Source organism: Salmo salar, chromosome ssa22, assembly GCF_905237065.1.
Source record: "Salmo salar chromosome ssa22, Ssal_v3.1, whole genome shotgun sequence".
NCBI classification, from domain to species: Eukaryota; Metazoa; Chordata; class Actinopteri; order Salmoniformes; family Salmonidae; genus Salmo; species Salmo salar.
Genome location: NC_059463.1, coordinates 49,721,065 through 49,738,701, shown reverse-complemented (window position 1 = coordinate 49,738,701; position 17,637 = coordinate 49,721,065). Strand labels below are relative to the sequence as shown.

The following is a 17,637-nucleotide window of genomic DNA, read 5'->3' as shown; positions in this document are numbered from 1 at the left end:
ACACAGGCTTCTAGCGAGGGCAATTTTGGGGCTTCACCATGTTTCATTGAAATGTACAGCTGTGTGTCGTCTGCATAGCAGTGAAATTTAACATTATGTTTTCGAATGACATCCCCAAGAGGTAAAATATATAGTGAAAACAATAGTGGTCCTAAAACGGAACCTTGAGGAACACCGAAATTTACAATTGATTTGTCAGAGGACAAACCATTCACAGAGACAAACTGATATCTTTCCGACAGATAAGATCTAAACCAGGCCAGAACTTGTCCATGTAGACCAATTTGGGTTTCCAATCTCTCCAAAAGAATGTGGTGATCGATGGTATCAAAAGCGGCACTAAGATCTAGGAGCACGAGGACAGATGCAGAGCCTCGGTCTGACGTCATTAAAAGGTCATTTACCACCTTCACAAGTGCAGTCTCAGTGCTATGATGGGGTCTAAAACCAGACTGAAGCGTTTCGTATACATTGTTTGTCTTCAGGAAGGCAGTCAGTTGCTGTGCAACAGCTTTTTCAAAAATTTTGGAGAGGAATGGAAGATTCGATATAGGCCGATAGTTTTTTATAATTTCTGGATCAAGATTCGGCTTTTTCAAGAGAGGCTTTATTACTGCCACTTTTAGTGAGCTTGGTACACATCCGGTGGATAGAGAGCCGTTTATTATGTTCAACATAGGAGGGCCAAGCACAGGAAGCAGCTCTTTCAGTAGTTTAGTTGGAATAGGGTCCAGTATGCAGCTTGAGGGTTTGGAGGCCATGATTATTTTCATCATTGCGTCAAGAGATATAGTACTAAAACACTTTAGTATCTCCCTTGATCCTAGGTCCTGGCAGAGTTGTGCAGACTCAGGACAATGGAGCTTTGGAGGAATACCCAGATTTAAAGAGGAGTCTGTAATTTGCTTTCTAATGATCATGATCTTTTCCTCAAAGAAGTTCATAAATGTATTACTGCTGAAGTGAAAGCCATCCTCCATTTGCGAAGGCTGCTTTTTAGTTAGCTTTGCGACAGTATCAAAAAGAAATTTCGGATTGTTCTTATTTTCCTCAATTAAGTTGGAAAAATAGGATGATCGAGCAGCAGTAAGGGCTCTTCGATACTGCACGGTACTGTCTTTCCAAGCTAGTCGGAAGACTTCCAGTTTGGTGTGGCGCCATTTCCGTTCCAATTTTCTGGAAGCTTGCTTCAGAGCTCGTGTATTTTCTGTATACCAGGGAGCTAGTTTCTTATGACAGATGTTTTTAGTTTTTAGGGGTGCAACTGCATCTAGGGTATTGCGCAAGGTTAAATTGAGTTCCTCGGTTAGGTGGTTAACTGATTTTTGTCCTCTGACGTCCTTGGGTAGGCAGAGGCAGTCTGGAAGGGCATCAAGGAATCTTTGGGTTGTCTGAGAATTTATAGCACGACTTTTAATGCTCCTTGGTTGGGGTCTGAGCAGATTATTTGTTGCAATTGCAAACGTAATAAAATGGTGGTCCGATAGTCCAGGATTATGAGGAAAAACATTTAGATCCACAACATTTATTCCATGGGACAAAACTAGGTCCAGAGTATGACTGTGGCAGTGAGTAGGTCCAGAGACATGTTGGACAAAACCCACTGAGTCGATGATGGCTCCGAAAGCCTTTTGGAGTGGGTCTGTGGACTTTTCCATGTGAATGTTAAAGTCACCAAAAATTAGAATATTATCTGCTATGACTACAAGATCCGATAGGAATTCAGGGAACTCAGTGAGGAACACTGCATATGGCCCAGGAGGCCTATAAACAGTAGCTATAAAAAGTGAGTGAGTAGGCTGCATAGATTTCATGACTAGAAGCTCAAAAGACGAAAACGTCATTGTTGTTTTTTTTTTGTAAATTGAAATTTGCTATCGTAAATGTTAGCAACACCTCCGCCTTTGCCGGATGCACGGGGGTATGGTCACTAATGTAACCTGGGGGTGAGGCCTCATTTAACACAGTAAATTCATCAGGCTTAAGCCATGTTTCAGTCAGGCCAATCACATCAAGATTATTATCAGTGATTAGTTCATTGACTATAACTGCCTTGGAAGTGAGGGATCTAACATTAAGTAACCCAATTTTGAGATGTGAGGTATCACAATCTCTTTCAATAATGGCAGGAATGGAGGAGGTCTTTATACTAGTGAGATTGCTAAAGCGAACACCGCCATTTTTAATTTTGCCCAACCTAGATCGAGGCACAGACACGGTCTCAATGGGGAAAGCTGAGCTGACTACACTGACTGTGCTAGTGGCAGACTCCACTAAGCTGGCAGGCTGGCTAACACGGGGGCTATTCGATGCTAATGCAGAACGCCACAGGATGTTTTTGTGCTGGTCAAGAGCAGACAGGTCTGGAGTGAACCAAGGGCTATATCTATTCCTGGTTCTACATTTTTTTGAATGGGGCATGCTTATTTAAGATGGTGAGGAAGGCACTTTTAAAGAATAACCAGGCATCCTCTACTATCGGGATGAGGTCAATGTCATTCCAGGATACCCCGGCCAGGTTGATTAGAAAGGCCTGCTCGCAGAAGTGTTTTAGGGAGCGTTTGACAGTGATGAGGGGTGGTCGTTTGACCGCAGGCCCATTACGGATGCAGGCAATGAGGCAGTGATTGCTGAGATCTTGGTTGAAAACAGCAGAGGTGTATTTGGACGGCGAGTTAGTTAGGATGATATCTATGAGGGTGCCCGTGTTTACGGATTTGGGGTTATATCTGGTAGGTTCATTGATAAGTTGTGTGAGATTGAAGGCATCAAGCTTAGATTGTAGGAGTTGTCCCAGTTTAGGTCACCTAGCAGCACGAGCTCAGAAGATAGATGGGGGGCAATCAAATCACATATGGTGTCGAGGGCACAGCTGGGGGCGGAGGGTGGTCTATAACAAGCGGCAACAGTGAGAGACTTGTTTCTGGAAAGGTTCATTTTTAGAAGTAGAAACTCAAATTGTTTGGCTACAGACCTGGATAGTAAGACAGAACTCTACAGGTTATCTTTGCAGTAGATTGCAACACCGCCCCCTTTGACAGGTCTATCTTGTCGGAAAATGTTATAGTTAGGCATAGAACTTTCAAGGTTTTTGGTGGTCTTCCTAAGCCAGGATTCAGACACGGCTAGGACATCCGGATTGGTGGAGTGTGCTAGGGCAGTGAATAAAAGAAACTTAGGGAGGAGGCTTCTAATGTTAACATGCATGAAACCAAGGCTTTTACTTTTACGGTTGCAGAAGTCAACAAATGAGAGCCTGGGGGATGGGAGGCTCTACATTGAAATAAAACAGTAGTTACAAACCAAAACAGCAATGGACAAGATGTGGTTTCGTTTACCCCATCTTTTTCAGTTTTTCGGCAATTTAAGTGGCGACTGCTGGGCTGTGTTTCTTGGCCCATTAGGTGATTTAGCGTGCCTTTTAAAAAACGCCTCCTGTTAAGTGAACAGTGTTGAACTGAATTGGGTAGGAAATGCATAGTCTGGATTTACGGGTAGAATGTGAAGAGTCCCAAAGAAAAGCTTAGCGGGGGATTCTGCAATTGGAGCAAAGAAACTATACACACACACACACACACACACACACACACACACACACACACACACACACACACACACACACACACAACTACTTGTTTGGCCTGCCAGATAAGCTAAAGTAATAACAGTACAGTCTCAGCTAATTTTAGCCCTGCTATGAATGTGCCCGCCACTGGTATTCATGGAAACTTTTGGATTCTGTTAAACATCTTTTGCCTCTGGTTGAATCGAGCTTAGTCATATTTTCTACCCCAGGATGCTTTCACTCTCTACAGCGCCAACCTATTCAGCGATGGCCTCCTCCCTTCCCTTTCCATTTGTCCTGCTCGGTTTAAATTATATATTTGTCATTAGTGATGTAGGGAAATAGAAAATACCTCATATTATTAATCTAGAAAATGCTCCTAGTTTTTGGATAATGGGAAATCATCCAAACTTATGTAAATCTACGTACCTTTTCATTTATCATCCAAGTCCATTCACTCAGTACCCACAATGCACCTAGGGGTTATACTGTATATAATAGGGCCGTGACAATACCAGTATCGCAATACTCATTAGTATCGTGGCAAGGAAACAAAACACAAAGCGGATTTAATTTCTTTAGGAAAACAGCTCTGTTGGAAACAAACGTCAATATGTTGTCATCGAGTTATTTTCCAAGCTATAGCACACAATGTTTACATACAGCAGGGTTTTGAAGGTTTTTAAGTCTGCTCCATGTTTTCCCATTTGAAGGCCCTCGGATCAATTTTCAACTCAGTTCGGGTCTCAACTCACTGTTAAGAGTTAGAATAGTAGAATACACAAGGTGCAATCTCAAAATGGGGTAGTGCATCAGCAGTTTTTCTCATGTTATGTCAGTCACTGACAGTCACTCAATTAGCCCATGTCAGCTAAAATGTGTCTTGGCTGTCAAGAGGGGGGCTGCAAAAATGTTTTGCTCCCAATGTGTTGGGGAGTGGGGGATATGTGTTGGGGAGTGGGGGCCACAGATTTTTTTCTGTGGCCCCCACCCCCATCCAAGTTACCCAAGTCTATTTTGGGACAACTTCACCCCCCCACCCCCCCACCCAGTGATACCTGAGTGGTGCTTCTCTGGTCTTTCCGTAGCATCCTCCGGTCTAAACCAGAATGTTGCTCCTCTGTTTCCTCCGTAGCATCCTCTGGTCTAAACCAGAATCTAAACCAGAGTCCAAAAGGCTCCTTAACAGCTTCTACCCCCAAGCCATGCTGAACAATTAATCAAATGCCCCACCCTTGATTTTGTTTTTACACTGTTACTATTCACTGTTTATTATCTATCTGTTCTTCAGCTTGCAAGCCTCCCCCTTTTTCCTCCAAACATAACGATGGTCATTATGGCCAAACAGTTCTGTTTTTGTTTCATCAGACCAGAGGACATTTCTCCACAAAGTACGATCTTTGCAAACCGTAGTCTGGCTTTTTTATGGCTGTTTTGGAGCAGTGGCTTCTTCCTTGCTGAATGGCCTTTCAGGTTATGTCCTTATAGGACTCGTTTTACTGTGGATATAGATACTTTTGTACCTGTTTTCCTCCAGCATCTTCACAAGGTCCTTTGCTGTAGTTCTGGGATTGATTTGCACTTTTCACACCAAAGTACGTTCATCTCATGTGTAGGAATAGGATACCATGTGTAGGAATAGGAGACCATGTGTAGGAATAGGAGACCATGTGTAGGAATAGGAGACCATGTGTAGGAATAGGAGACCATGTGTAGGAATAGGCCATGTAAGAGAGAAGGGATGCGTGGTGTGCAGGGTGAGCAGAGGATCAGGATTTGACTCAGTGACTTCATAAGTCACAGCAGTGAAAGAGAATACTTATGAAGTTCACAACATTGATAAGATCCAAGGCTATAATTCCAAACTCCAAGTTCATTTGAATAATGAACCTTCTAATGCACACTCCATTAGCTAAACATTGAGGGGTGGTTTGCCGGACACGGATCAGGCGTAGTTCTGAATTAAAAAGGATTCTCAATGGAGATTTTTAGTCTTGGTCTACAGGCTTAATCTGTGTCTGGGAAACCGACCCTTATAGTATCAAAGTCTGAATAGTTTTTACTCTCACTGCTTCCAATTCACCTGATATGATACCTTATATACCTTCCTTCTCCCTCTCAATATGAATCCTCCTTAATACAACACCACCCCATCTCTTTTCCTCTCTCAGTGAAATACATCAAGGAGATGTCAGCCTTCTTTAAGAACACCTTGCCCGGTGCACCCCTACCCTGGGACTCCCCCCATGCCACGCCACAGAAGGGCGCAGATGCCCCCCCTGCCGAGCTGAAGGAGGCCAGGACCATCCCCCTGAATATGTCCCAGGTGACCAGGAAGCAGTGTCCCCCGGATACAGAGAACAGGTACTGTGGGTGGAACCCAGTTCAATGGGGAACTGAGTTAAATGATCAGAGAGAGGGAGAGCGAGAGGGAGAGCGAGAGGGGGACAGACAGAGGGGGACAGACAGAGGGGGACAGACAGAGGGGGACAGACAGAGGGGGACGGACAGAGGGGGACGGACAGAGGGGGACGGACGGAGAGACGGACGGAGAGACGGACGGAGAGACGGACGGAGAGACGGACGGAGAGACGGACGGAGAAACAGAGACAGGGAGACGGACGGAGAGACGGAGAAACAGAGAGACAGAGAGTGAGAAAGAAATGGAGAGAGAGAGAGAAACTGGGTACGATAGCTTGTATCTTGAATTCAGTAAGATTTCATGAAGTCAGAAGACTCACAAGGTACTCCTTTTGGAATCTAAATCAAGGCTCCTTGAATATAATGAGCACTCTACATTTTAATATTTACCTGATGCAAAGTAGCACTCCTTTTTCTCACCAAGGTTTGGGCCTGTACCCACAAAGGTTTGGGCCTGTACCCACAAAGGTTTGGGCCTGTACCCACAAAGGTTTGGGCCTGTACCCACAAAGGTTTGGGCCTGTACCCACAAAGGTTTGGGCCTGTACCCACAAAGGTTTGGGCCTGTACCCACAAAGGTTTGGGCCTGTACCCACAAAGGTTTGGGCCTGTACCCACAAAATGTTTGGGCCTGTACCCACAAAGCTTAGGTCTGGACCTGTACCCACAAAGCTTATGTCTGGACCTGTATCCACAAAGCATCTCCAAGTAGGATAACTGATCTTGGGTCTGTCCATGTAATCTTAATCAACATGATCTAAAATACAAAACTGATCCTAAATCAGCACTCCTACTCAGAGGCTCTTTCAGCTCCAGCTGTCCCCTCTGGTTAGACTTTTCGTAGCCTATGGCCAGACAAAGTCCTCTCTTGGATCCAAACGTTGTTATGCTAAGCCTAATTAAAGGCATGTAGTGGAGCAATAGTGTGTATGGGTCCTGCTTCATCTCTCTTCATAGCTCACACCTTATGGCTTGTTCCAGGTGAAAACGAGAATCTGCAGCACACTGGTATTGGGTTACCTTGTACCCTCCACAATGAGCTTTAATAGCTCTCGATGTGAACAAACCCAACGCAATGGTAAATCTAAGCTCTGGCGGTAGTGCTATAGGTCTGGGGGTGTGTCAAATATTTTAGCTATTTTCACTGCTGTTATTATGAGAGCAATCTCTGGCGGTGGCGTGAAATGACTGGGTTTTGATGAATAGACAAGTTGTAGGAGTGATACTGCATGCGTTTGTCTCAAGTTCTGTAGGTTATTGACTAGTGATGGGGGCAAAAATTGATACAGTTACATATTGGGATATTATTTTGGACTAATATATCGTATCATTTGACAATATAACAATATTATTTTTGCGCTAGTTGGCTGTACTTGCAATACATATTGTATCGGTTAAGAGTGTTGGGCCAGTAACCGAAATGTCGCTGGTTCGAATCAAAATCGAATCAAATTTTATTGGTTGCATACCCATATATAGCAGATGTTATTGCCGGTGTAGTGAAATGCTTGTGTTCCTAGCTCCCCCCCCAAAAATCTGTTGATGTGCCCTTGAGCAAGGCACTTAACCCTCATTGCTTCTGTAAGTCGCTCTGGATAAGAACGTCTGCTAAATGATTAAAATGGCAATTTAATACATATCGTATCGGCACCAAAGTATTGTGATAATATCATATCGCGAGGTCCCTGGCAATTCCCAGCCCTATAATTGACAGTCTTTGCGTTGTCATCAATTCCATTTTGTCTGGGAGCATGGAATATCCTCGTCCTAGTCCATTGTGGATTCATACGACAGTCCATTGTGGATCCATACGACAGTCCATTGTGGATTCATATGACAGTCCATTGTGGATCCATACGACAGTCCATTGTGGATCCATACGACAGTCCATTGTGGATCCATACGACAGTACATTGTGGATCCATACGACAGTCCATTGTGGATCCATACGACAGTCCATTGTGGATCCATACGACAGTCCATTGTGGATCCATACGACAGTCTATTGTGGATCCATACGACAGTCCATTGTGGATTCATACGACAGTCCATTGTGGATCCATACGACAGTCCATTGTGGATCCATACGAAAGTTTACTAAATAGCATAGGTACGAGTAATAAGTGATAGCAACATTTGTTTTTAAATCCAGAGTTTTCTGTAATTGCCTTATGTAAGTATAGGCCTTTACGCATCGCAGTTCTCCTCAAATAAAAAATACTAAGCTCCTGTAAATTGAATCGTATGTGTGAGGCACGTTCTCAACAAGCAAGATATAGCCTAGGCCTACCGTTGATATGGCGTTATAGGACTGAACATTTTGAAAAGTCTATGTTTGGAGGAGTGTGTCTTTGGCGCTCTTTTGGAAATGTAGAGGGATAGAAGCCAAATGTAGTAATGCACTGCAGGTAGGCCTATGTGAATTGTAAATCATGCAGTAATGCACTGCAGGTAGACCTATGTGAATTGTGAATAATGTAGTAATGCACTGCAGGTAGACCTATGTGAATTGTGAATAATGTAGTAATGCACTGCAGGTAGGCCTATGTGAATAATGTAGTAATGTACTGCAGGTAGCCCTATGTGAATTGTGAATAATGTAGTAATGCACTGCAGGTAGGCCTATGTGAATTGTGAATAATGTAGTAATGCACTGCAGGTAGGCCTATGTGAATTGTGAATAATGTAGTAATGCACTGCAGGTAGGCCTATGTGAATTGTGAATAATGTAGTAATGCTCTGCAGGTAGGCCTATGTGAATTGTGAATAATGCAAAAGCTTCACCAGTAGATCACTTAGAAACCTTCTATGGACGGGCTACTTGGCTAATGCATGGCCAGTATAAAAAGACACCCAACACATTGCTGTTGAACCAGCCTTCATTATAGTAGGGTAAGGGTAGCCAACTGAAAGCTTGTTTTTTAATCAAATGAAACCAAGAAAAATTGTTACAGGAAAATAACTTAAGTGTTTCTAAATATGAGAGTCACTGGATTATCTTATCTCTTGTTCCATGATGGACATATAGCCTACATGGAGTTTTGTTTTACATACATCTACAATAACAACAGAAGCGTCGCAGCTGGATAGGCTGCGCTTACATTGTCAAAATCCATGTCATAACCAACTGGGTTACTGCTAAAACCAGCTTTGTCCAGAGGTAAAGTAGAGGAGAATTTTAATTGTATGTAAGTTCATTTGTCACAGGAGGCAAGCTAATTGACCCTCCTCAACTTCAAGGGTCATCAAAATGGATTTTAGTGCATTCTCCAGGGACCTGTGTTCGTCTCTACCCTTTCTCTCCTTACCTCTTTTCTTTCTCCATGTCTCTCACTTCACCCCCCTCTCTCTCTCTTTCTGTCCCCTCTCTCTCCCCCTTTCCCGCTCCCTCTCTCCCCTCCACACAGGTACTTTGAGGTGATCTCGTCCAGCAGAAAGAGCTCGGTGTTCCTGAGGGCCAAGGACCCTGCCATGGCCCAGTCCTGGTATAACGCCATCCAAGCCGGGGTTTCGGCCCTGGTGCCCCGAGTCAGGGATGAGCTGAGGGCCATGCAAGCGGGCCTGGAGGTCAAACACATGGGATGGATCACTGAACAGGTACAAAGAGTCAAAGGTGAAATGTGAGTTTGTGTTAGGCTTTATGTATATCTATTTATGGCAGCCTGCCCTGGGTTCAAATAATAACTTTGAGCATTTGCTTTAGACTTCCTGTAGTCCCAGGTGGGCGGGTCTTTGTACTTTCGGGACTTTTCGCAACAGACAAGCTCAATCAAGCACATATAAAGTATTTGAAATAGTATTTGATCCCAGGTCTTGGCGCAATTATTTCTTTATTTGTTAGTTTTGACGAATGGTAAAAACCGAACTAAGACAGGCCTCTCTATTGGCTAGTCAGCTAATGTGTCTCTTGAGTGCATTCCAATAAACATTGTCTGTAACATCAGCTGTTGTGACTGAAAATGTAATCTGGTTTATATCTTGGCATTTTAGTGATGCGAAGGCCAGATTAGCAATGTCTAACTCAAAAGAATGTCTGACTCAAACACTGTGCTCTGTTTAAGTGCATTATCGAATAGTCTAGTGTCTGTTTAGTCTGTTAAGGGACTTTCTGAGAATAGTGTTTGCGCTAGCCTTGTGCTGAGGAGCTGACAATTAGTAAGTCATATGTGCCTTGAAAAGGGGAAAGAACGAAACATATACAGTTGAAGTGTACATGCACTCAATTAGTATTTGGTAGCATTGCCTTTAAATTGTTTAACTTGGGTCAAACATTTCGGGTAGCCTTCCACAAGCTTCCCACAATAAGTTGGGAGAATTTTGGCCCATTCCTCCTGACAGAGCTGGTGTAACTGAGTCAGGTTTGTAGGCCTCCTTGCTCGCATACGCTTTTTCAGTTCTGCCCACAAATTTTCTATGGGATTGAGGTTAGGGCTTTATGATGACCACTCCAATACCTTGACTTTGTTGTCCTTAAGCCATTTTGCCACAACTTTGGAAGTATGCTTGGGGCCATTGTCCATTTGGAAGACCCATTTGCGACCAAGCTTTAACTTCCTGACTGATGTCTTGAGATGTTGCTTCAATATATCCACATCATTTTCCTCCCTCATGATGACATCTATTTTGTGAAGTGCACCAGTCCCTCCTGCAGCAAAGCACCCCCACAACTTCATGCTGCCACCCCATGCTTCACGGTTGGGATGGTGTTTTTCGGCTTGCAAGCCTCCCTCTTTTTCCTCCAAACATGACGATGGTCATTATGGCCAAACAGTTCTATTTTTGTTTCATCAGACCAGAGGACATTTCTCCAAAAAGTACGATCTTTGTCCCCATGTGCAGTTGCAAACCGTAGTCTGGCTTTTTTATGGTGGCTTTGGAGCAGTGGCTTCTTCCTTGCTGAGCGGCCTTTCAGGTTATGTCGATATAGGACTCGTTTTACTGTGGATATAGATACTGTTTCCTCCAGCATTCCTCCAGGTCCTTTGCTGTTGTTCTGGGATTGATTTCCACTTTTCGGGCACCAAAGTATGTTAATCTCTAGGAGACAGAACGCGTCTCCTTCCTGAGCGGTATGACGGCTGCGTGGTCCCATGGTGTTTATACTTGCATACTATTGTTTGTACAGATGAGCGTGGTACCTTCAGGCATTTGGATATTGCTCCCAAGGATGAACCAGACTTGTGGAGGTCTACAATTTTCTTTCTGAGGTCTTGGCTGATTTCTTTTGATTTTCCCATGATGTCAAGCAAAGAGGCACTGAGTTTGAAGGTAGGCCTTGAAATACATCCACAGGTATACCTCCAATTGACTCAAATGATGTCAATTCGCCTATCAGAAGCTTCTAAAGCCATGACATCATTTTCTGGAATTTTCCAAGCTGTTTAAAGGACAGTCAACTTAGTGTATGTAAACTTCTGACCCACTGGAATTGTGATACAATGGAATATAAGTGAAATAATCTGACTGTAAACAATTGTTGGATAAATTACTTGTGTCATGCACAAAGTAGATGCCCTAACCGACTTACCAAAACTATAGTTTGTGAACTCGAAATTTGTGGAGTGGTTGAAAAACGAGTTTTAATGACTCCAACCTTAGTGTATGTAAAGTTCCGACTTCAACTGTACAACGCATATTGTTGAAAACCCAACAACAAAGACGTCTAAAACCCGTTGATGGACGGAACAGGATCATTAAACACCTACAAGACATTGAATTTTCCAAGAAAATATTTCTGTCAATGTTTTTAATTGTCCTTGCCCACTGTGAATTCTGACAAATAGACGTTCTTTGGAATGAAAAGAGACAAATTTGAACCTTCTGATCAAATAGACACTAAGAAGACACTCATTGGTATGCTTCAGGAGAAATTTTGTTACACATTTTCCACGCTTGTACTTCAGTATGGAATTGAAATTAATATTTGATGTTAACCTTTTGTCAAGGAGGTATTTAAATATGTGACAGTGTGTGCATTACACTCATAGGGATGTGTAAATATGTTGTGATATGAGTCATGAAAAGTGTTTGTCGTGTGTCTGTGTGTGTATGTATGTTTGTGCGTGTGTCTGTGTGTGTATGTTTGTGTGTGTGTGGGTCTGTGTGTGCGTGTGTCTGTCTGTCTGTGTGTGTGTCTGTTTGTCCTCCTCTCCCTCAAGGCGACTCAGGGTCCAGAGAGACCAGTGCTGGCTCTGCTGACTGAGAGAGACCTGCTGCTGTACCCCACCCTACCTGACAGTAAAGACAGCATCAACAGCCCAGCCAAGAGCCACCCGCTCATCACAACTAGGTAGGATCTACACAATTACACTGATGCACTGCACTTAGACCAGGGGGTTGAATATCGTTCAAAAGCAGCTAGTCAAATAGCCATTTTCACAAAACAGTCTCCATCGATGGCTGAGTTTAGTCCATGAAAAGGAGCAGTATATCTAAAATGGTCTATTTCTAGGCTGCAACCTCACCCCCAGCCCCCCAAGAGCAGCCTTTTCTTAAAGTTCTTAAGCCTTGTTCACACTGCAGGCCTTAATGCTCAAATCAGTTTGGTTTTTCAAATCCGTTTTGGAATACTGACTGTCCAAACAGCAAGTTACAAGTGACCAAATAGGATTTGTGTGTGTTCAGACAGCAGTCATTTGCTAACATGGCTATGCTAGTTGTCATAGTAACAACGGGTGTGTGCAGTGGTGTAGGCTGATTGGTGGTGGTGGTCCTGCTTCCTATCACTCAGAAGTTATGTGGCATGCAAAGGTGACAACAACGCCTGTCATGGATGTTTCCCAGTTGCTTTGAATGTTCATAGTGTAGGAAAACATAGTGTAGGAAAACTTTTAAAGCCTCAAAGGATAAGATGATCCAACTTTTATAAACAAGTAATTTTTGGCTAGCCAAGGCAGTCAACTAGCTAGCTGTTCAGCTTTCTAGCACATTCACTCAATTGTTTGTTAACAATTAACAAGCTAATCATGTTCTGGTAAAACTGTCAGCAGAGTAGCTAGCAAGCAACAAGATAATGTATGTCAAATATCAGTCTTAAAAACCACTTGAGGGCAAATAAATCAGATTTGACTGTTCATACACAAGTCACACGGCCAGGAATCAGATTTGTTTCTAACTTCAAACCATCTACGAAGATGGTTTGAAATGTGGCTTCAAATATCAGATTCCATGTGCTTTTTGGCTGTTCAGACTGCAGGAAAAAGAACAGATTCGAATCAGATTTGAGTCACTTCAAACTTCCAATGTGAACACTGCTTTAATGGACTCTTAAAGGGATGAGCAATGGAAATGTCTATGTCTATGGCCATATTTGATTTGCCAGTGCAAATAATGCAGTCAGAACTTGCAGATACATCATACAAATAGTAACGAAAAGACACGTAGAATGGTTTAACCCTATAAGGTTTTATAACTTTAAGTCTAAGCCCTTGGGGAGGTGGGGTTCTAAGCTGACATATGGAATTGTTTTAAGATGGTCATACTATGGATCATTTAGCTATTTGAATTTTAGGACCTCTTTAGGTATAAAATATTGAATTTGGCCTTTACTTACTAGCCCAGAGAAATGCATTGAATAACATGAATAAATGGAAAAAAAAGACAGTCAAAAAATAAATAATAAGAAACAAGGTTTTGCAGTGATGGTCCTATATCTAGGAGATATATCTAGGAGATATATCTAGGAGATATGAGAAAGCTCAGGAAATATACAGTACCAGTCAAAAGTTTGGACACACCTACTCATTCAAGGGTTTTTCTTTCTTTTTACTATTTTCTACATTGTAGAATAATAGTGAAGACATCAAAACTATGAAATAACACATATGGAATCATGTTTTAACCAATAAAGTGTTAAAACAAAATATATTTTATATTTGAGATTCTTCAAAGGAGCCACCCTTTGCCTTGATGACAGCTTGGCACACTCTTCTCTCTTCCAACCTCTTACCACCTTTACCCTCTATTCCTTCCCGTCTCCTCCAGACTGGTCCACTCAGGACCGGGGAAAAGCTCTCCCCTGCTGGACTCTGAGCTCTCCTTTGGGCTGCGCACCGGCACCAAGCAAGGCGTGGAGACCCACTTGTTCCGGGTGGACTCGGCCAAGGAGCTTTCAGCCTGGACCCACATGCTGGTGGACGGCTGCCACAACGCTGCCGAGCTCATCCAGGAGGTCACCACAGGTATAGATACAGGAGTAGCAGATTAAGATAGCCCACTGGGGGAGTTAACACGAGTTTTCAGATCTCAGACAAGGTTCCAGTTCGGGAATGAGGAGCCTCTGCCAAGTTAGCCCACTGAGCTAATGCATGAGCTCGGGAAGATAACACAGAACCATGCTCGCGTGACGAGGGGTCTGAGACTTGCGTTAGGTCTATGTGGACTTTTCCTTTAATTCAATGAATGTTAATTCCCTTCCTGAAAAGGAATTGAACCCATCTCTAATGTCAAATAATATGCCAGGTCCCACTTAATCAAAACAAACAGCTACAAAATACTACATACAGGGCATTCAAAAGTCAACCTGTACTTTCAAAAACATTGTTAATGTTGATTGATAATCAAGTTAGTGCATGGTGTCACCTACAAGAGTTTGTCACTTTAGCGATGAATCGTTGCTGCAGCACAGGTACTTTTTGGGGCGGCAGGTAGCCTAGTGGTTAGAGCATTGGGCCAGTAACCAAACGGTTGCTGGATCGAATCCCTGAGCTGACAAGGTAAAAATCTGTCGTTCTGCCCCTGAACAAAGGCAATTAACCCACTGTTCCTCGGTAGGCCGTCATTGTAAATAAGAATTTGTTCTTAACTGACTTGCCTAGTTAAATAAAATAAGAAAATATATATTTTTTTTTGTTGAAAAGTTACATTTTACTGCTCCAACTGCAATGAATCATCATGAATGGCTGCAGGACAGCAGCAGATGGTCTAGCAAAGACCTACAGCAAGTATGCAGGTCTGGCTGTTTTATATAGGGTAGTACTGGCCTCTGCTGGCGTTATGGTGTTGCAACATTATAACAATAAAAAGTCACTCATTGCGTTCATTGGAAGCAGCCACATCTAAACTGCCTGAACCTACAAAATCTATTAAATCCAACTCAATCCATTCATATATTCACTGTGATAGAACAGATCAGTCAATCAGCCTTTAGTATTCAACCTTTAGTATTCAGTTTTGTAAATGGAGTGTTACAGAAACACAGAGCAACCTATAATCAGAACCTTTAGGGGCAGTTTCCTGGACACAGATTAAATGAACTCCTGGTCCTGGACTAAAAAACAAGAGAATCTCCATTGAGAATGCTTTTTAGTCGAGCACTAGGCCTAGTCTGTGTCTGGAAAAACCGGCCCTTAGTGACCAACCTTCCTAATGCCCATCTGTGGTCCCTGGCAGCCTGCAGCTGGAACGGGAAGGAGTGCAACCTGGGAGTGCACATCGACGAGGGCTTTAGCCTGTTCACTGAGGAGATGGGCATCAGAAAGACGGTGCTCCTCCAGCAGCCCTTCGAGCGTCTGCGCATGTCCTCCGATGACGGTGTACACATGATCTTCCTCGACTTTGGAGGGCCAGAGGCAGAGATTGTGAGTTGGATTGTTTTGGTTGGTTTGTCTCTCTCTCTCTCTCTCTCTCTCTCTCTCTCTCTCTCTCTCTTTCTCTTGCTTCTACTCTCTCTTTCTCTCTCTCTCTTTCTCTTGCTTCTACTCTCTCTCTTTCTCTTGCTTCTACTCTCACTCTCTTTCTCTTGCTTCTACTCTCTCTCTTTCTCTCTCTCTCTCTTTCTCTTGCTTCTACTCTCTCTTTCTTTCTCTTTCTCTTGCTTCTACTCTCTCTTTCTCACTTTCTCTCTCTTTCTCTTGCTTCTATACTCTTTCTCACTCTCTTTCTCTTGCTTCTACTCTCTCTTTCTCTCTCTCTCTTCTCTCTCTCTTCTCTCTCTCTTTCTTCTACTCTCTCATTCACACTCTCTCTCTCTCTCTCTCTCTCTCTCTCTTCTACTCACTCTCTCACTCTCTCTTTCTTTCTTCCTAGCTCTATCTCCTTCCTCCTTTGCTGTTGGGTTCCTTCTCTTGATCACATGACCAACCTCATGTTTTGGTTCCTTCATCACATGACCAACCTCATGTTTTGGTTCCTTCTCTTGATCACATGACCAACATAATTTTCAACCCCCCCCAAAAAGTTTCAATACAGAGTAAAGGTTTTAACAGAGTAGTCATTGTTTGCTATGCTAACATACTCAACTATAACAACGTCAAAGGTGATGATGAACTTCTCTCTCTCTTCCCTCTGCCTCCCCTTCCTCTCTCCCTCTCTCTCCCTCCTTTCCTCTTCCTCCCTTGCAGCAACTGGACCTGCACTCTTGCCCCAAGACCATGGTGTTCATCATCCACTCCTTCCTCTCTGCTAAGGTCAAGCGGCTAGGCCTGTTAGCATGATAACAGATTGACCTGCAACCCCTCTGCCCACCCTGAAAAACCACCAAACCACCGAAGCATATTTACACAAAGCCATGACTCTAACATTAGGAGGATGCGATGTCACTGCAGAGGACATGATGTCACCGCTCTATTTCAAACCGCCACCAAGCGGTTACAACAGACAGCATTGATATTACAAAAATCATGACGGCTTCGAAATTTGTTACAGAATTTTCAAATGTTACCTGCATTGTTTACTGATTGAATTATTCAGAGAGGTTAGTGTTTTATCATCCTAAATGTACGTTATTTTTATGTTTGGCCGCCATTTTGAGAAACATTATTTTATGTCTGCTATTAAGGATGTTTTCCAAGTGTTGATTCAGAGACATTTTGAGTGCAGCGAAAAGCCTTTTGAATCTCCCTGCATTTCTTTAGTAGATTCATAAATGTTTCCCATAGCCAATATCAACATGAAGATGAACTATATGTCATAAAGCTGATTTAAAGTTAACCCCTAAATCCAAGTGTTTAGAAACGGATTATTGCCACTGTTTAGTAATTTCACTTAACAAAAGCCCCACTCTCCAACTAACTTGAATGACCTTATGCATAAGAGTACTATGCCTTTGTATCGATACAATATATACATATTTTGACACTAACTTCAGACACGAAGTTCACCCTCTAGATCATTTTAATTTTGATGAAAGATCGATGGAATAGTTCTAACATTGGTATTACCAGAGCCTTATAGCTGTAGGTGTTTGGACCTAGAAACCTACAGTGCCTTCAGAAAGTATATTTTTTTTTACTTGTTCCACATTGTGTTGCGTTACAGCCTACATTAAAAATGGATTAAATATATATTTTTTCTCACCCATCTACACACAATACCCCATAATGACAAATTGAAAACATGTTTTTTGAAATTTTTGCAAATGTATTGAAATACAAAAATATCTCATTTACATAAGTTTTCACACCAATGAGTCACTATATGTTAGAATCACCTTTGGCAGTGATTACAGCTGTGAGTCTTTCTGGGTAAGTCTCTAAGAGCTGTGCACACCTGGGCTGTACAATATTTGCACATGATTATTTTTTAAATTCTACAAGCTCTGTCAAGTTGGTTGTTGATCATTGCTACACAGCCAGCCATTTTTAAGTCTTGAGGTAACTGTAACTAGGCCACTCAGGATCATTCCATGTCATCTTGGTAAGCAACTCCAGTTT

General features: G+C 42.7%; 1 protein-coding gene across 1 annotated transcript in view; it reads left to right on the top strand.

Annotated features, from left to right (window-relative positions):
• Positions 1–17,411, top strand: part of LOC106583661 (alpha-1-syntrophin) — a 70,106-nt gene extending 52,695 nt beyond the window's left edge. Inside the window, exons 3-8 of the mRNA XM_014168116.2 lie at positions 5,737–5,929; positions 9,394–9,583; positions 12,145–12,275; positions 13,970–14,166; positions 15,377–15,564; positions 16,327–17,411. Of these exons, the coding sequence (XP_014023591.2) occupies positions 5,737–5,929; positions 9,394–9,583; positions 12,145–12,275; positions 13,970–14,166; positions 15,377–15,564; positions 16,327–16,419 (992 nt within the window). The 3' untranslated portion in view covers positions 16,420–17,411. The remainder of the gene's footprint in view (positions 1–5,736; positions 5,930–9,393; positions 9,584–12,144; positions 12,276–13,969; positions 14,167–15,376; positions 15,565–16,326) is intronic.
• Positions 17,412–17,637: the final 226 nt, after the last annotated feature.